Source organism: Scyliorhinus torazame, chromosome 15 (assembly GCF_047496885.1).
Source record: "Scyliorhinus torazame isolate Kashiwa2021f chromosome 15, sScyTor2.1, whole genome shotgun sequence".
NCBI lineage: Eukaryota > Metazoa > Chordata > Chondrichthyes > Carcharhiniformes > Scyliorhinidae > Scyliorhinus > Scyliorhinus torazame.
In genome coordinates, this window is record NC_092721.1 from 104,342,891 (window position 1) to 104,363,476 (window position 20,586).

At 48.1% G+C, this 20,586-nt stretch overlaps 1 protein-coding gene across 11 annotated transcripts in view; it reads left to right on the forward strand.

Annotated features, from left to right (window-relative positions):
- LOC140391729 (disks large homolog 2-like) overlaps nt 1-20,586 on the forward strand; it is a 1,606,854-nt gene that overhangs the window by 884,347 nt on the left and 701,921 nt on the right. For all 11 annotated transcript variants that reach the window (XM_072476520.1, XM_072476521.1, XM_072476522.1 and 8 more), the window contains one exon: nt 11,057-11,213. In XM_072476520.1, the coding sequence (XP_072332621.1) occupies nt 11,057-11,213 (157 nt within the window). The remainder of the gene's footprint in view (nt 1-11,056; nt 11,214-20,586) is intronic.

Genomic DNA, 20,586 nt, shown 5'->3' on the forward strand with positions numbered 1-20,586 from the left:
TCAGAGAGTAACAGTAGAATATCTTCCTGAAATAGTACAACACACAGAATGTGTCACCCTCCTGGGTGGGGAACGACTACCCAGGATCCCCACAGGATAACACCATCTTCAGCACGTTGTCCGTGGGTGTCCTTTGATTCTGCCACTGAGGATCACATGGTGCAATTTGGACAAAATGGGGTCCTCCCAGGGGCAGCACGGTGGCGCAGTGGTAGCACTGCGGTCTCACGGCGCTGAAGTCCCAGGTTCGATCCCGGCTCTGGGTCACTGTCCGTGTGGAGTTTGCACATTCTCCCTGTGTTTGCGTGGGTTTCGCCCCCACAACCCAAAGATGTGCAAGATAGGTGAATTGGACACGCTAAATTGCCCCTTAATTGGAAAAATATTAATTGGGTACTCTAAATTTTTTTTAAAAGTGGGGTCCTTCCGGGTCCAAGCTTTAATCTATTTCACAGATACTGGCAGGGTATCTAAAAAGTTTAAAGTCATGACAACTTCTCCAGCGCCAGCAAAGGGGCCAAACCCGAGGCAGTGGAAGACGGCTCAGAGCATCCGCATTGGCAATACTCGTTCAAGGGCAGAGGGAGCATTCATAGGCCGCCAGTAATAAGGCTCAATGTTGGATCCAAGCTGAGGGGAGTTGCTTTATCTTCTTTGAAAAGACCGAGGAAAGGCTTGTAGTCTGATATGGTTACAACATTTTTCCCGTAGACATACTGATGGAACCTTTTCACACCAAAAATTACAGCCAACCCTTCCTTGTCAATCTGTGAATAACACTGCTCAGTGTCTGCCAGGGTCCTGGACGGGTATGCAATGGACTTCTTCGTGCCATCGTCCCATCAATGTGAGAGGACTGCACCCGCTCCATTTGGAAAGGTGTCACGCATCAGTAATAGTGCTTTTTTTGAGTCATAATGGGCCAGTATACTCGGGAGTAGCAATTGCTGTTTTACGTTTGCGAAGGCTTCATCCTGCGGTGTCTGCCGTGACCACCTTTTGATGATTTTTAAGTAACGTGAGGAGGTGACAACAAAGTGACTAAATTTGGGATGATTTCTCATAGTAATTTATCAGACCTAAAAAAGATTTCAATTCTGTTGTACTTCGCAGGGTATGTGCCTCCATTATGGCCTTGACTTTATCCTCCACAGGGTGTAGGCCTTTCTTATTTACCCAATGTTTTGTTACCTGTGTGGTAGGTAACATGTGCTACTCAATCCTTGGTTAGTGATGAGGTAGTCTGAATCCCGATGAAGAAGATTCGAACTCTTCCAATGGTAACAAAAGGTTTATTGAGTAACTACAACAATATTTACATGAGTTCTTTACTTTAACTTTGATACTAGTGATAAGATTAACAAGATATAACTATGGTAACTATACATAACTCCACTGGCCATCTAAACTAGTCTGCTGTTGCTTTGATCACCGTGCACCCAAGAGAGAGAGAGAGAGAGAGCCCCAATGTGGCTGCCCTTTATACCCCTGTTAGTCCGGCCCTCTAGTGATCATGTGGTGCTACTGATCACACATTAACCCCTTGTGTACATGCACATATAGAGATCACTACATCCGGTATCCTAGGTGGATCACTTCACACCCTGGAATACACATTTCTCTCTCTTGAAATGTCCGCCTGCATTGGAAAATCGCTTCAAGATCTCCTCCAAGTTCGCTAGGTGTTCTTGTTTGGTCGCCCCTGTGATTAGTATGTTGTCGAGATACACTGCCACCCTAGACAGCCCTTGGCAAATATCTTCCACGACACGCTGAAGGATGGCAGGTATTTTGGTATGGCTTCGGGATCAACATAAATCTTGGCCCTCGCTCCTTTCATTTTAACAAGGCCCTCCTGGAATATTGTCGGGGTATTTGCTAATAACCTCATATAATCTATCAATCCCTAATTAAAAAATTTCCAGCCAGTCCAGTCAGATCTTCTGGAGCCAATCCCTGCTTTTGAGACTAGGTCCTAATCCTTGCAAGACTATGAGTGAGAGTCGAGCCAACTGCTGTCCATTAGTTACCAGGGTCATGGTGGTCCCCACAATCTTCAAAGGTTCTTCCGTGTATATGCGTAGTCTGGCCCTGGTGTCCCTTAGTGTTGCGGAGAAAAGTACAGCTATTCAACGTTAGTGTACTTCACTCATCCACTCATGAGAAACCAGACAAAGACTCTTGGAGTAAAGGATCAAGTTTATTCTAGCTAAAGCGAGGGCCTCTGGCATTCCAGGTGGGACACAAGAGAAGCCCAGATTTAATGATAGCTTAGACAATTATACTTCAATATTCGATTACAATAAATTGGCATATACCAATCATTTGCTAATAATAATCTTTATTATTATTATTAACAAATGATTGGTCTACGTTACTTTATTGTAATCGAATCTTACTAGTTATCTCTGTCCAATCAGGATTATTGATTAAGGTTACATCATGCATAGTAGATGAGAATAATTAACTAATCACATTAAGGGTCCGCATGCTTAATTAAACTATCCAATCATTACCAAGGCTTGTATGTTTGCAATTAGTGGTATCGGTGGTCTGATATCTCAGGTGTAGCCGTTGACCACAACCCCTTTGCCATGTTAATGACTTCTGTAAGCCATCCATCTATCCTCCCTGTTAATAGAGCTACAGCAAAGAGTACCGTGTGCCACATTGAGCAACAAACCTTGAGACCTAACACCTGCAAATTCCACCCCCAGGAAAACTGGCCTCTTTAGAGACAGAATGTTTCCTTGTATTATTACATTTAGCAGTTTGTTTTTAACTGTGTAACTCTGTACTTTCTCCCAGTACAATGGGACTAAAGTTTTTAAACTGGCTTCAATGTAATATCTATAATCCAATGATGCCCAAATAGCCTCACTTAGCTTTAAGGGCGAATACCCATTCGGAAACACTGGAATGTCTGTTTCCCAATGACAGAGATGGCAGCTCCCTGATCCACCTCCATCTCTAAGGAATGACTATTGACAAGCAGCCTTATCCTTATCGGGGTGGCCTTGGTAGTGACTGCATTATTTCATCCTCTGAGGGCTGGTATACTTGTAAAGCATGGGCCTGAAGTAGTAATAATAATAATAATCGCTTATTGTCACAAGTAGGCTTCAATGAAGTTACTGTGAAAACCCCTAGTCACCACATTCCGGCATCTGTTCGGGGAGGCCGGTAAGGGAATTGAACACGCGCTGCTAACATTGTTCTGCATTGAAAGCCAGCTATTTAGTTCACTGTGCTAAACCAGCCCCTCTGTGGCTTGCGCTTCAGGCCTGGGGGCATACGTACTGCTGATTGTGGCAGTCTTGCCTAGTTATGCCCTTCAGCAGCAGCTACAGCAGCCCTGTGACTGACATCTGTGATCCTCCAGGGAAGTTTCCCAGTTATCTCGAGGGTTATCCGACTGTCTTTTAAAACACCAGGATGTAATTATAAAATATTGGGTTGATGATGGTGAGCAAGGCATGTGGGTGCTTTCACCAGAAACGCCGCTTCTCTATGTGAGGACCCTCTCCCCAACCTGAGGACGCTACTATCCATCATACCTTGGGTTTCATAAGCCTCTTTCTCGACATTCTCCAGGGACAAAGCTATAGTCCTTTTCAGGTCTAGGTTGGGCTCTGCCAATAATTTTTTCTGAGTTGTGAAGTTGTTAATCCCACAGACTAGCCTATCACATAGCATCTTGGTCAGGGATGGGTCAAGTTCACAGTACTCTACCAACTTCCGCAATCTAGCAAGAAATTCCACATTGGGTTCGCCTGGGGCCCTCCTGGCTATGTTAGAATTTTAGCGTTGCAGGATTACAGACTTTGGGCTGTAATGGGTTCCCACCAGGTCCACGAGTTCGTCGAACATTTTAGTGTCAGGGGCCGCTGAATAAGTTAAGCTTTTGATAGTGCTAAACGTCAGGGCCCCACAGGCTGTTCGGAGGATTACCTTCTGTCTCTCATCCCCTTCAGAGCCGTTGGCGCAAAAAAAATAATTCAGGTTAAAAGGCAAAGCAGGTTTATTCTCAAACGTAAATGAAGCCGCAGCTGTGGCGTCCAAAACAAATGTCCCAGCGTGGAACTATCGGAACTGCCATCCGGGTCTGCGGAGTTGAATTTAAGGCCCTGCTGGTGAGCCTCTATTGGGCGGACCTCCACCTACTCAATACAGGCACTCATATTTCATGAAGCCCACAGGGGGAGAAGAGTGATCCCCATGGTCTTTGTGAGCGTTATAACATATTGAAAAGAAAAAATCATGAATGACTGAAATATCAGATAGTATTAATAAAAGACTAAGTAATTCAAAACTTGTTGAGTGAATTATGCCGATTGAGTGAATTTTAAAATAAAAATCTTTCACGTGGGTGTTGCTGGTGAGGTCACCATTTGTTGCTCATCCCTAATTGCCTTTGAACTGAGTGGTTTCTAGGCCATTTCAAAGGGCAGTTAAGAGTCAACCACCTTGCTGTGGGACTGCAGTCCCACAGGTCTCCAGACCAGGTCATATTGCCAATTTCTTTCCCTAATGGGTATAAGGAAACCAAATGGGTTTCTATGAGAATCAAGAACAATTTCATAATCATCATTTTGGAGCCTAGCTTTCAATTCCAGATTTCATTGGTTGAATTTAAGTTTAACCAACTGCCATGCTGGGATCTGAACCCATGTCCCCAGAGCTTTAGCTGGGGCCTCTGGATTACTAGTTTAGTGACAGTACCAGTCTGCCATCATCCTCCCATTTTTGGCAGAAGTTAGCTACCTATAAACATACTCCATCAATTAAAACGTCCAGGTTTAAAACAGTCACATTGCCCAAAAAGCACTGGCCATTATCTCTGTTTCAGTTGACAGTTCTTGCACCTTAATTGCACTTTTTACTTCGGACAGGCATGGCTCTGCTTATTCATTGCGTTTACTCAACTGACAAGGCTGGCTGGAGTGGGGGAGTGGGCCCTGTTAGGGCCGGACCGGGGGGGGGGGGGGGGGGGGGGGAGTGACCAGGGGATGGGCCGTGGGGTCCCCCCACGGGACTGGGGCAGTGCCCAGGCACGGACTGCCGTTGCCGCTGCCTGCAAGGCAGCCATCTTGCTGTGCACCCCACTGACCACCCACCTTGGCCCCTGGTTCTGCAGAGTGCCACCGGCTGTATGGGTGGTCCTACCCCCGCACTCCAGCCCCCACTCTCCCACCCCACAACTTCCTGCATCCCAGTTCCCACCCTCCATCCCACCACTACCGCACCCCATCCTCCGCCGTATCTACCCCCCCAACCAGCCGCCACCTGCCGGCGGGGCAACAAATGGCCCACCCAAGGGCAATGGCCTCAATAGCTCTTACAGCGGGATGCCAGAGGGGGGCCAAGGAACATACCACTGGCAAGGACAGCGCCAGCCCATGATAGCCCTGGTAGCAGGGACGGGTGCCAGAGCCAGAGGCCCCCACATTGCCGGTCATGATGGCTGTGGGGATGCGGGAGAGGCCGGTACATGCGGGGGCAGAGTCCGCAGTGCCAACGTGAGTCACCGTGCAGCCCGATGCACCTGTTTGGGCATGGGGCATATGCATCATGCTAACATGTCGGCCTTACACCCCCTGCAGACAAGAATATTCAAATTCAACCAGCAATGGTGGCCTTCCTCCAAGTCGCTGCAGACCTGGGGATGCACAGAGGCTGTACGAGCTGGAGCTGCTGGAGGAGGAAGAAGCTGCAGCGAAGCATGACCCAGTGGAACAGGAGGCAGCCGCTGAGGATGGAGAGCCAGCCGCCCAACAGGCCAAGGAAGAGGAGGTGCGAAGAGGCGCCACATGAAGCCTCGTGTGTACTAGCAGTGCCTGTCATTCAAGGACCTTCCGGACTGGGCATGCCGTCGAAGAATCCAGCTGAGCAGGGGGAACCATACGGTATATCTGCGAGATCATGGCACACGTGGCACTGTGGGGCAATAGGGCAGGTCACCTGCTCCCAGTAGCTATCAAGGTGACGGTCGCCCTGACATTCTACACCACGGTGTCTTTCCAGGCGTCGAATGGGAACCTGTCCGGGATCTCGCAGAGCTCTGTGTACAGGTGCACCTGCGTGTCACGGAGGCCCTATGTGCCCAGTCGACTCAATACATCCATTTCAATGTGGACCGAGCATAGCAGGATGCCCGGGCAGCGGGGTTCGCCGCCATCGCCAAGATGCTCCGGGTCCAGGGGGTGATCAACGGGATGCATGCATGCCCCCCTATCAGCACCTGCAGATGACAGGCCGCTCTACACAAACTAAAAGGGAATCCAATCAATGAACGTGCAGCTGGTGTGTGACCATCAGATGTGCATCATGCACGTCTGGCACACTTGATGATTCCTGGCCTCTTCGAGCTATCTAGATGGTTAGCTCATGGGCGACAGGGGTTACCCACTATGGTCGTGGCTGATGATGCCTATCAGGAAGCGACAGACTGATGTGGAGATCCATTACAATGACAACCATGCAGCGACCAGGAGCAAAATCATGCAGTGCTTCGGCCTCGTGAAGATGCTTCGCAGGTGCCTGGACCGCTCTGGAGGGGCCCTCCAGTACGGCACTGGGAGGGTCTTCCGCATCATGGTGGCCTACTGAATACTCTACAACATCGCGCAGCAAAGGGGCGATGTGCTGGATGAGGAGGATGAACGGCAGGACTCCTCCGATGAAGAGGGGAAGGGGGCGGACGGGCAAGACATGAGGCCCAGGTAGGCACGGGAGGCCTTAAAATGTGTGTTCCAGGGCTAACGCTCACGGGACGCTCTGACTACCTGCAGGTTCACCGACTAGGGGGTACTGGCCAGCAGCACAGACACCACTCACTGCTTCCCACCCCAGACAGCACCGCCCCCCCCCCCCCACTGCTCCCCCTTCACCCCCCCCCGCCTCCCCTCCCCCCACCCACCCACCATCTGCAACCCCCTCCGTGATACATACCTGCCACCCTAGGATGCAGGACCTGGGTCTGGTCAATGGGATGGAGGATGATGACAACCCGCTCTGCGATGAGCTCTGGTGCCCCGTATCGTTTGACAACGTCTGACTCCTGCCCACAGTTGCACTTTCCACTGTTCGCCTGGGTGATCCCTCCATGTGAGCTGGCCAGTCCAGTACATCGTCCCATCAAATCCCTGGGGTGGCAGAGGTGGGTGTGTTGCGGGGGGGGTGGTTTGGACATCGGAGCGTTGAGCACTGGCTAAACGGTGGTTCCTCAGCTAAGCCCACCCACAATGTCTGCCAATTGCCCCCCCCCCCTCCCCCCCACCCCACCGTGCCCCCTCTGCAGCCAGCCCAAACCAGCCCACTCCTCAATCTCTTCTGACAGAGCACCGAGGCAGGTTGTAACATTGTGCAGAGGTGTTTAATGTGGAAACATATATACAGAGTCGTGCCCTAGTCCCTATCACTAAATTGTGTCCTGCCCCTGTTCCAACTTAACTGGTGTCTAATTTTCTGGCCTTATGGGCTCTAATGCTACATCTAGATGGATCGGCAGACAGTACATTAGGAGTGGAGGCGGCCTGCTGTGATACCTACCCTGCGACCTGGGTCCCGTTTGGCGGGCGTCTTCTGGGGTGACCGGGACTGGATTGGCCTGGTTGCTGCTTGGGTATCCCAGGTGGCCTGGTGCCACCCTGTTCTGCCTGCTGCCCACCAGATGTGCCAGGGACAGGAGGGGGTAGTATGAGGTGCTAAGGTGTTCCGGCACCTCCTCTACAGGAGTCACCAGCATGGGCCCCATCACCTTCTCATCCCTCGGGGTGCTGGTGGCCCCCGGGCTATTCCATGGGATGTGGGTGCGAGCGGAGCTAACCCCTGAGGCTCCCCCACCACCTGGCCCTCCCAGTCCTGGAAGCCTGCTGCCATGGAGCACAGGGAGTGGACCGTCTCTGACTGGGACAACGCCACATCACGCTGTGACTGTGTCACCTTCTTCTGGTCCTCGGCCACTGCTTGCACAGAGTCGTGTGGTGAGCACCAGTTAGTGTCCCAGGAGCCTCTTCACTAAAGTGCCCAACCGAGATGAGTGTCTCTGGGATGGTGGAGGTGTTGGAGACAGCTGTGACAGGAAATCCGTGTCATTCTCAGACTCAAGCTTTGGGTTTTCCTGGGTCTCGGGTATATGGTTCCCCTTCACGTTGCTTCCTCATCACAGCTCGGCACCCGGGGCTCTGTGGGAGGTGGGGGGAACACACAGTGATAGACAGTCCAAAGCATGCAGCCCAGGGGGTGGGTAGCTGGTGGCTTCAATGACCAGGGAGCTCGGCCATGGCGGTCGGTACGCATGCTGGCATGTGGTGCAGGGTGAGGGTTCGGCTGCTCTCGGGTGGGGGGGGGGATTAGGGTTACGGGTGTGTGGGACTGGGGTTGGTTCCAGGGGTATAGTGCTGCCGACTCGCCCTGGCCACCCTGAGGAGGTTGTGCAGTTTCTTATGGCACTGCTGGTCGGTCAGGATGGTGTTGCTTGTGGCGCTTACTGCCTCTGCCACATGCACCCAGGCACGGCGAACGACAGTAGCTGGCAGCCTCCTTCCCATAAGACCATAAGACATAGGAGCAGAATTAGGCCACCCGGCCCATCGACTCTGCTCCGCCATTCAATCATGGCTGATATATTCTCATCCCCATTCTCCTGCCTTCTCCCCATAACCGCTGATCCCCTTATTAATCAAGAGCCTATCTTTCTTTGTCTTAAAGACTGGGGTACCGAGTGGCCCACCTACCCTGCACGGCGTCCAAAAGGGGCTTAAGCTCAGCGTTGGTGAATCTCGGGGCCGCTCTCCTTGCTGCCATCCTGTTGGTTGGGATGGTGTATATGGGGAGTGAAGTGTGCTGTGCGGCTGCAGTTTGTCAGCGTCCTGAGTGTTAATTGTGAATCCAGCGAATCCGGCATCGTTTCTCATCAGAATCGATTGTGTTCCACGTGGCGCCAGTGCTAGCCCCTCAACAGTCGCTGATTTGGTGCCAGTTTTGGTGTTGTGGAACTCTACGAATCCAGCCCCGGCGTCAACACCTAGTCTCAGGAAGAGAGAATTCTGCACATTACTCTTCCTCCATACAACGGAGATGACTCTTTCTAAATGTTATACGTGTTTGGTGCAGAATTCGTAACACTTGGAAGCTCAGCTGCAATATTACTACACCCTGGTGACTGAATATTTCCCACACTTATACGTAAGAAATCCACCGAATCTGAGGTGTCGCCAACAAATAAAGATCTCCATTGTGGTGAAGCAAATAGAGGACAAGGCTTGAACCCTAGAGCACTGAATATTTTTGAAAGATTGGAATGTCATCACAGATCTGAAAAAGAATTTGGTGCAGTGTACATGATACAAATTTTTTAAAAATTGTTCATATGTCACAGTGTCTGCTGGGAGGCAAGTTGACCTATTTTGAGATTGAAGGTGAAATTAGGGAATAGTGATAAACATTTTCATATTCAATCAAAATACGAAAAGAATAAATTTAAAAAACGGTGGTTTGAAATGTAATATTTAATCTCTTTTCTCTTCCCTTGGCTATTGAAATAAAGATGTTTAATCATTCTGAATTATTAACTAAAATCAAATTTGACTGCATTTTTCTGTAACTGCCATATGTTCTTGTGACAAATGTTCAATCAGCTAATTAATTTTTAGTGTAATATAGTCACTGGTGTTTGAAAACTGCAGCCATCATATAGTATGTGACTGTTCAAATCTTTTCAGAATTTGAGAATGGAATGATTGATTCTTTTGCTGGGAAAATGCAGTGCAAATATCAATGCTGTTAGTGCTGGGCGGCTTGGTAACACTGGTTAGCACTGTTGCTTCACAATGCCAGGGACCCGGGTTCGATTCCCAGCTTGGGTCACTGTCTGCACGTTCTCCCCGTGTCTGCATGAGTTTCCTCTGGGTGCTCCGGTTTCCTCCCACAAGTCCTGAAAGATGTGCTTCTTAGGTGAATTGGACATTCTGAATTCTCCCTCATGTGTATCCAAACGGGCGGCAGAGTGTGGTGACGAGGTGATTTTCACAGTAACTTCTGTTGCTAACATTTGCCTTAGTTTAATTGCTCTGTTTTATCACATTTGCTCTTGAGTCGCCAGGTATCCTTATGATACCGCCACGTGGTCCGGGTAATGATCAATAATCCAATACACCGATTAGTAAGATTTAAATCAAAGCACATTTATTATACACAGTAATCACTACTCATGCACAAATGCTACGTCTAAGCTACTTCTACAGCTAACAGGCCAGTACTTAACTTGGAACTGGCCCACCAGGTCAGGGAAACTAATGGCCTTTCGTCCGGGTTCTGAGCCTGCGGGATTCGAAGTTGGTACAGATTGGTAGCTAGGAGCGCCTATCTCGTAGCGAGCGTTGAAGTAAGACTTACTGGATATCGGCGGCGGCTGAACCGGTCACTGTCAAGGGTTGGTTCGTGTTGCTGAGTGACCCGGTCAAGAAGAACGATTTGAACTTGGGCTTGATTGTTATAGTCCCCAGGGGCTTCCCGCCTTTCGGAGCGGACCCTGTACCTGGTTCCAAGTGATTGGACTTTGTCCCAATCACTTGGTCCGATTTTCTCCAATGCTGGAGCGGTTCCCTGATCGATGGGCGGTCCTGAGGTGGTCGTTCACCTCCCATTGTGTAGGCTTCTGCTGGCGCCAAAGAGTCTGGTTTGGCTTTATGTGTCTAAATGTTGCTCATTGTTCCCGGGGATTGCTCATTAATATGCAGATGGCTGGTGTTTTGTTATGCTGATGGTTGCTGGTATCGATCTTGTCTGGCCTTTCCAGAGGTAAATACACAGTCAACCTGCAGCTGCTCGTTTGTGTCCTGTTGGCTGACTTTCTCATCAGCCTTTGCCGTTCGCCATTTTAAATCGGGAGTTAGCCATTCTAAATCGGGAGTTAGCCATTTTAACTGGCTACACTTCATTGCAGTGTTAATATAAGCCTACTTTTGACACTAATAAAAAGATTTTTTTCAGCAAAAAATGATGAAAGTAGCTTTGAAAAGCCTGACTTGCATGTTAATTTTTGTCTTTGCAGGGAACCAAGAAAATTTGTGCTATACAGGGGATCCAGTGGATTAGGCTTTAACATTGTTGGTGGTGAAGATGGTGAAGGAATATTTATTTCATTCATCCTGGCAGGAGGCCCAGCAGATCTCAGTGGAGAACTGCGAAGAGGTGACCAAATTCTATCAGTAAGTAATTTTTGTTGGTACAAGGTGAACCCATTTTTAATTGCTCCTATCACACTGTAATATTTGGAGCTTATCCATTGTATCTCAGGCAGGAATGTTACACAAAGTATGCTCAAAGATTAAATTTTGGATTATATAGTAGTTCACACCTAACATTACAAACCACCATATGAAACACTGACGAGCAAGTGTGTGATGATATGCATAAGCTATCATATATATAATGCTATACATGACCTCCGACCAGCAGGTGACAGTATAAATCTACCATGTGACTCTGTACCTCGAGGAGTTGGGAATTACTCGTGTTGTTGGATAGTTAAACTTGCAGTAGCTCTAGGATAATTTATTCATTTTTCATTTGGTTATCTTTGCCACGCATTTGTTTTATAACAAAATAATTTTAACCAGTCAAGAACTAGATGTTCTGTTGTGCATCATTCCTACTGGCCATAGCACAAGAACATGACAAATCTAAACCTCAACATTAAAGAACATTATCCTATACCGAAGAGGAAGGAAATAACATGCAAGATGGCAGGAGCAGCATGTTTCTGTAGATTAGATGCTTCACAAGGCTTCTGGCAGCTTAAATTAGACAAAGAAAGCACAAAGCTATGTACATTCAACACACCTTTCGGGCGATATTGTTTCTTAAAGATGCCATTTGGTCTAATTTCCGCATCAGAAATGCCATGGAGAATATAGTTGAAGGGATTCCAGAAGTCAGAGTTTATGTTGATGCCATAGGGTCAACATGGGAAGAACGTGATTAAAGGCTTTTCAAGGTCCTGAAGAGCATTAAAAAGAATGGCTTAAAGTTGAACAAAACCAAATGTCAAATTGGTGTTAACGGTATCACTTTCTTGGGAGATAAGGGGCGGGATTCTCCCCTACCCGGCAGGGTGGCCCGTACCGGCACTGAGGAGTGGCGTGAATCACTCTGGCGTTGGGCCGCCCGGAAGGTGCGGAATCCTCCTTCAGGGGCTAGGCCGGCTCTGGCGGGGTTGGCGCCGCGCCAGCCGGCGCCGTGCGAACCGGCGCCGAAGTGCCTCCGCCGGCCGGCGCGAGGTGGCGCATGCGCGGGTGTGCCAGCGTGTGCTGGCGTCATCCCAGCGCATGCGCAGGGGGGTTCTTCTCCGCGCCGGCCGTGGCGGACTGCTACACCGGCCGGCATGGAGGGAAAGAGTGCCCCCAAGGCATAGGCCCGCCCGCGGATCGATGGGCCCCGATCGCGGGCCAGGCCACCTCACGCCCCCCCGAGGACTCCACAGGCTGCCCGCAGAGCCATGTCCCGCCCGTACGGACCTGGTGTATTTTACGCCGGCGGGACCCGCCGAATACGGGCAGCCACTCGGCCCATCACGGGCTCGAGAATCGCCGGGGGGGGGGCGCCGCCAACGGCCCTCGACCGGCGCAATTCCCGCCCCCGACGAAAAAACGGCGCTGGAGAATCCGGCAGTCGGGGCAGCGGGGCGGGATTCACGCCGCCCCCCGGCGCTTCTCCGATCCGGCGGGGGGTCGGAGAATCCTGCCCAAGCTCCCTGGAAAAAGTGTTCAGCCTGATTAGGATAAAATAAAGGCACTCTCGAGGATGCCATGTCCCAATGACAAATCAAGATTCATAAAGAAAGAAACGACCAAAGACCCAGTCTTGCAAAAGGTGATAACATATCTCCACAAGGGATGGCCCAAAGGTTCCTGCTCAAGTTATTATAATGTAAAGGCAGAGTTGAAGTGATGCAAATGGATTTTTGCTTCGACAACAAAGGATTGTAATTCCACAATCATTAAGGTTGATGATACTTAGCAAAATCCATGAAGAGCACTTGGGAAGAGAAAAGTGCAAGAAAAGACCCCAGGACACAGTCTATTGGCCGGGTATCAACCGTGAGATTGAAGCAATGCTAAAAAACTGCACACAGTGTAGAAAGGTGAACAGCTGCACACGATCTTTCAAAAAAGGAGGCAAAGGAGATTTGACGACAAATCCACGAGGAGATTTGATGGCAAATCCACGAGAAGACCATCCAACTGTTGCAACCAGATGACACAGTCAGATTGAAGGATACCACTTGGAATGGGTGGTCAAAGTTTGCGAATGTACTGCGACAGGCAGGTCCGCATTCATATCGAATCATCACTGATGGCGGCATGGTCTTAAGAAGGAACAGAAGAGCTCTGCTGAAGGTTCAGCAACCTTTTGGAATGCAAGCACAATAAAAAATCGGGAGCAATCCTAAGACAGTTGGAAAAAGATACAGTTCAGCATACAAAGCCACAACAGAATAAAAATGCACCAATGGAAGAAGAACAACAAGAAACATCCACAACTGCAAATGAAAATGAAATGAAGATGAAACAAGATCACAAATTCAACGACTGCTCAGAAGATCAACAAGGCAAAGATGTAAGCCTGAGAGACTGCAGTTATGATGGACTGTAAATAGTTAAATATTCTAAAGAATTCTGCATATCATATTGTTATTGTAAAACAAAGTCATGAATGCAAATAAATACATTTCCAAAGGAAAGGGGATGTAATGACATGCATAAGCTATCATGTATATAATGTTATACATGACCCCCGAACAGCAGGTGGCAGTGCAAATCTAACATGTGACTGTACCTCGCGGAGTTGGGATAGTCATACTTGCAGTAGCTCTAGGATAATTTATTAGTATTAGTAGTTTGTAATATATTTCATACAGTTATCTTTACCACGGATTTGTTTCAGAATAAATTATTTTAACCAGTCAAGAACTAGATGTTCTATTGTGCATCATTCCTAATGGCCATAGCACAAGAACATGACAAAGTGGACCTCACAAAATTGCTTGTCTTGTACCACTGGGCTGTGGCTGGTGTGGAAGGGATGGCAATCACACCTCAAGAAGCAATATGCCAATCGTGGGGAAGATGACGATCAGGCAGTGGGTACAAAACAACAGTGAATCAGGGACAGTGGGGAAGGCAACTGGATGGAATTAGTGGTGGCTGGCAGCTTGCAGTTTTAATGTGGAGATGGAATGAACACATGCTATTCTAGAGGCAGCCTCAGCTACTCTACACCGGAGAAAATTGACCACAGCATGCATGACACATTCTGTAGTCAGGCAGCAACCAATTTTGGGAAGAGGTCTGAAATAGCATTTGGCCTGCAATTTTCAGGGAGAGAGGGAGTATGACCTGCAGCACCTCTGGACACCAAACCAATATGATATAAGGCACATAGGTGGTGGGGAATGAACCCCTACATAGTAACGCACACATTGTTTGCCTATAAAATATAATCTGCGCAATCCAAATTCTAATTCCATTTTGATAATTCCCTTCTGATATATTTTTCTTTTTTTCAACTTTCTGTCTTAAATTGTGCTTCAGAATTATTATCTGTACATTATATTTACATCTCTTAATATTTAAATGCAAAAGAGGGGGAGGTGTGGCGCTGCTTGTCAAGAGCAGTATTACGGTGGCGGAGAGGATGCTAGATGGGGACTCTTCTTCCGAGGTAGTATGGGCTGAAGTTAGAAACAGGAAAGGAGAGGTCACCCTGTTGGGAGTTTTTTATAGGCCTCCTAATAGTTCTAGGGATGTAGAGGAAAGGATGGCGAAGATGATTCTGGATAAGAGCGAAAGTAACAGGGTAGTTATTATGGGAGACTTTAACTTTCCAAATATTGACTGGAAAGGATATAGTTCGAGTACAATAGATGGGTCGTTTTTTGTACAGTGTGAGCAGGAGGGTTTCCTGAAACAATATGTTGACAGGCCACAAGAGGCGAGGCCACGTTGGATTTGGCTTTGGGTAATGAACCAGGCCAGGTGTTGGATTTGGAGGTAGGAGAGCACTTTGGGGACAGGGACCACAATTCGGTGACGTTTACGTTAATGATGGAAAGGGATAACTATACACCGCAGGGCAAGAGTTATAGCTGGGGGAAGGGCAATTATGATGCCATTAGACGTGACTTGGGGGGGATAAGGTGGAGAAGTAGGCTGCAAGTGTTGGGCACACTGGATAAGTGGGGCTTGTTCAAGGATCAGCTACTGCGTGTTCTTGATAAGTATGTACCGGTCAGGCAGGGAGGAAGGCGTCGAGCGAGAGAACCGTGGTTTACCAAGGAAGTGGAATCTCTTGTTAAGAGGAAGAAGGAGGCCTATGTGAAGATGAGGTGTGAAGTTTCAGTTGGGGCGATGGATAGTTACAAGGTAGCGAGGAAGGATCTAAAGAGAGAGCTAAGGCGAGCAAGGAGGGGACATGAGAAGTATTTGGCAGGAAGGATCAAGGAAAACCCAAAAGCTTTCTATAGGTATGTCAGGAATAAGCGAATGACTAGGGAAAGAGTAGGACCAGTCAAGGACAGGGATGGGAAATTGTGTGTGGAGTCTGAAGAGATAGGCAAGATACTAAATGAATATTTTTTGTCAGTATTCACTCCGGAAAAAGATAATGTTGTGGAGGAGAATGCTGAGCCCCAGGCTAATAGAATAGATGGCATTGAGGTACGTAGGGAAGAGGTGTTGGCAATTCTGGACAGGCTGAAAATAGGTAAGTCCCCGGGACCTGATGGGATTTATCCTAGGATTCTCTGGGAGGCCAGGGAAGAGATTGCTGGACTTTTGGCTTTGATTTTTATGTCAGCATTGGCTACAGGAATAGTGCCAGAGGACTGGAGGACAGCAAATGTGGTCCCTTTGTTCAAAAAGGGGAGCAGAGACAACCCCGGCAACTATAGACTGGTGAGCCTCACGTCTGTAGTGGGTAAAGTCTTGGAGGGGATTATAAGAGACAAGATTTATAATCATCTAGACAGGAATAATATGATCAGGGATAGTCAGCATGGCTTTGTGAAGGGTAGGTCATGCCTCACAAACCTTATTGAGTTATTTGAGAAGGTGACTGAACAGGTAGATGAGGGTAGAGCAGTTGATGTGGTGTATATGGATTTCAGCAAAGCGTTTGATAAGGTTCCCCACGGTAGGCTATTGCAGAAAATACGGAGGCTGGGGATTGAGGGTGATTTAGAGATGTGGATCAGAAATTGGCTAGCTGAAAGAAGACAGAGGGTGGTGGTTGATGGGAAATGTTCAGAATGGAGTACAGTCACAAGTGGAGGATCTGTTCTGGGGCCGTTGCTGTTTGTCATTTTTATCAATGACCTAGAGGAAGGCGCAGAAGGGTGGGTGAGTAAATTTGCAGACGATACTAAAGTCGGTGGTGTTGTCGATAGTGTGGAAGGATGTAGCAGGTTACAGAGGGATATAGATAAGCTGCAGAGCTGGGCTGAGAGGTGGCAAATGGAGTTTAATGTAGAGAAGAAGTGTGAGGTGATTCACTTTGGAACGAATAACAGGAATGCAGAATATTTGGCTAATGGTAAAGTTCTTGAAAGTGTGGATGAGCAGAGGGATCTAGGTGTCCATGTACATAGATCCCTGAAAGTTGCCTCCCAGGTTGATAGGGTTGTGAAGAAGGCCTATGGAGTGTTGGCCTTTATTGGTAGAGGGATTGAGTTCTGGAGTCGGGAGGTCATGTTGCAGCTGTACAGAACTCTGGTACGGCCGCATTTGGAGTATTGCATACAGTTCTGGTCACCGCATTATAGGAAGGACGTGGAGGCTTTGGAGCGGGTGCAGAGGAGATTTACCAGGATGTTGCCTGGTATGGAGGGAAAATCTTATGAGGAAAGGCTGATGGACTTGAGGTTGTTTTCGTTGGAGAGAAGAAGGTTAAGAGGAGACTTAATAGAGGCATACAAAATGATCAGGGGGTTGGATAGGGTGGACAGTGAGAGCCTTCTCCCGCGGATGGAAATGGCTGGCACGAGGGGACATAGCTTTCAACTGAGGGGTAATAGATATAGGACAGAGGTCAGAGGTAGGTTCTTTACGCAAAGAGTAGTGAGGCCGTGGAATGCCCTACCTGCTACAGTAGTGAACTCGCCAACATTGAGGGCATTTAAAAGTTTATTGGATAAACATATGGATGATAATGGCATAGTGTAGGTTAGATGGCTTTTGTTTCGGTGCAACATCGTGGGCCGAAGGGCCTGTACTGCGCTGCATTGTTCTATGTTCTATGTTCTAAGTATGAGACTTTGAGATATTTTACTACACTACATTAAAGGTGCTTTATAAATGAAAGTTTTTGCTGTTGTTGACATATGAGAATACTGAATAGGTGGCAGTAAATTGCAAAATACAAATCGTAGATGGCAATGGGAAATCACAATAAAGCAAAGTCATTTGTTAATAATTTCACCCCTAAAAATTGATTATTAATAGCAATCATCAATTATCCATGCAACAGTATTTTAAAAATATTATTACATGGATTAATCTGTTATTTGCTAACGTGAAATATTGTTACAATTTGGAACCTCAGTCGCATCGAACATTTTTGAATTTTGTCATTGGATCGCCGGATCTTATAATTTAATTGAGGTCCTTTTACCTGTAGAAAAAGGAATCTGAAGAGTTTTGGTGAGGAAAAATGCAATTCTTGTCCTCCTAATGGATAGTTTCTGACAAGTATCGATGCTCCATCGCCAGTTTTACTTTAAAGACATCCTGTGATAAATGGGGCGGGATTCTCTCACCCCGGGGCCGTGCTGGAGAATCGCCGGGACCGGTGCGAATCGCACCACGCCGCCGGCCCACCGATTTTCCGGTGAGTGGAGAATCGGCGGCGCCGGTCGGAGGCCGCTCTATGGGGCCCGCCTGCCGATTCTCGGCCCGGGATGGGCCGAGCGGCCATGCAAAAAAGCAGAGTCCCGCCAGCGCCGTTCACAGCCACTCTTACCCGGCAGGACCTTGGTGTGGATGCATCCAGGGGGGAGAGGGGGGTTCCGACAACGAGGGGGGCCTCCGCTGTGGCCTGGCCTGCGATCGGGGCCTACCGATCGGCGGACTGGCCTCTCGGGCTGGGGGCCTCTTTTGTTCCTCGCGGCCCCTGTAGCCCTACGCCATGTTGCATCGGGGCCGGTGCGGAGAAGGGAGCCACTGCGCATGCGCACATTGGTGCCAGTCCCACTGCGCATGCGCAGACCCGCGGCGCCCATCTGACGCCGGGGATTGGCAGCTGGAGCGGCGTGGGTCGCTCCAGTGCCATGCTGGCCCCCTGTAGGGATCAGAATTTCTGCTCCTGTGGGCATGTTGACGCCATCGAGAAACACAATGGCGTTTACGACAGCGTCAACACTTAGCCTCAGGATCAGAGAATCCCGCCCATGGTTTGCAAAACTCACAAAGAATAATATGAAGACATAATACTTATATCTAGGAAGTGCTATTTATTGCTGGGAGTTATTTTCTTTGAGTCATTTGTCCTCATTTTTAGATTAATTTTATGTTTTGAAATGTTATGGGCCTGATGGGATCTACCCCAGATTACTGAAGGAGGCTAGAGAGGAAATTGCTGAGGCCTTGACAGAAATCTTTGGATCCTCACTGTCTTCAGGGGATGTCCCGGAGGACTGGAGAATAGCCAATGTTGTTCCTCTGTTTAAGAAGGGTAACAAGGATAATCCAGGGAACTACAGGCCGGTGAGCCTTACGTCAGTGGTAGGGAAATTACTGGAGAGAATTCTTCAAGACAGGATCTACTCCCATTTGGAAGCAAACGGACGTATTAGTGAGAGGCAGCATGGTTTTGTGAAGGGGAGGTCGTGTCTCACCAACTTGATAGAGTTTTTCGAGGAGGTCACAAAGATGATTGATGCAGGTAAGGCAGTGGATGTTGTCTATATGGACTTCAGTAAGGCCTTTGACAAGGTCTCTCATGATAGACTAGTACAAAAGGTGAAGTCACACGGGATCAGGGGTGAGCTGGCAAGGTGGATACAGAACTGGCTAGGTCATAGAAGGCAGAGAGTAGCAATGGATGGATGTTTTTCTAATTGGAGGGATGTGACTTGTGGTGTTCCGCAGGGATCAGTGCTGGGACCTTTGCTGTTCGTAGTATATATAAATGATTTGGAGGAAAATGTAACTGGTCTGATTAGTAAGTTTGCAGACAACACAAAGGTTAGTGGAATTGCGGATAGCGATGAGGACTGTCAGAGGATACAGCAGGATTTAGATTGTTTGGAGACTTGGGCGGAGAGATGGCAGATGGAGTTTAATCCGGTCAAATGCATTTTGGAGGGTCTAATGCAGGTTGGAAATATACAGTGAATGGTAGAACCCTCAAGAGTATTGAAAGTCAGAGAGATCTAGGTGTACAGGTCCACAGGTCACTGAAAGGGGCAACACAGGTGGAGAAGGTAGTCAAGAAGGCATACGGCATGCTTGCCTTCATTGGCCGGGGCATTGAATATAAGAATTGGCAAGTCATGTTGCAGCTGTATAGAACCTTAGTTAGGCCACACTTGGAGTACAGTGTTCAATTCTGGTCACTACACTACCAGAAGGATTTGGAGGCTTTAGAGAGGGTGCAGAAGAGATTTACCAGAATGTTGCCTGGTATGGAGGGTATTAGCTATGAGGAGCGGTTGAATAAATTCGGTTTGTTCTCACTAGAACGACGGAGGTTGAGGGGCGACCTGATAGAGGTCTACAAAATTATGAGGGGCATAGACAGAGTGGATAGTCAGAGGCTTTTCTCCAGGGTAGAGGGGTCAATTACTAGGGGGCATAGGTTTAAGGTGCGAGGAGCAAGGTTTAGAGTAGATGTACGAGGCAAGTTTTTTACACAGAGGGTAGTGGGTGCCTGGAACTCGCTACCGGAGAAGGTGGTGGAAGCAGGGACGATAGTGACATTTAAGGGCATCTTGACAAATACATGAATAGGATGGGAATAGAGGGATACGGACCCAGGAAGTGTAGAAGATTGTACTTTAGTCGGGCAGCATGGTCGGCACGGGCCTGGAGGGCTGAAGGGCCTGTTCCTGTGCTGTACTTTTCTTTGTTCTCTTTGTTCTCTTGAAAGCTAAAGAGGATTTCCAGAAATTATAGTAAAATGGCACGTACAAAATCTTGCTCTACGTTTCTGCTTCTGGCATTCAGGATTGGCAGGATTCAGCACCTGTCTTGACTTCATCGTTAGTACCATCATTATCAAGATAGAATTCCAGCTGCCTATTAAGTTGCCACTGTAATAAAAACAGGTATGTTTTAAAATAGGCCTTTGTTACTGCTGGGGCAAATTGTCCAGCATTCTACTCCATCTATATGAAAGTCAAAATAAATTAGGCAGGAGCAGAGCCTTCCTGGGGAATTGCTGATGCAGCTCACAAAAAGGGATGGTAACTGATATGGACTGTAATTAGTGAGAGCTGCCCATCTCTTGTCCGCTCCCAACTGTTCTCGCAATTGAAAGTGAGAGAATATGCACTATTGTTTAAATATAGATTACTTAGCTCGGGTT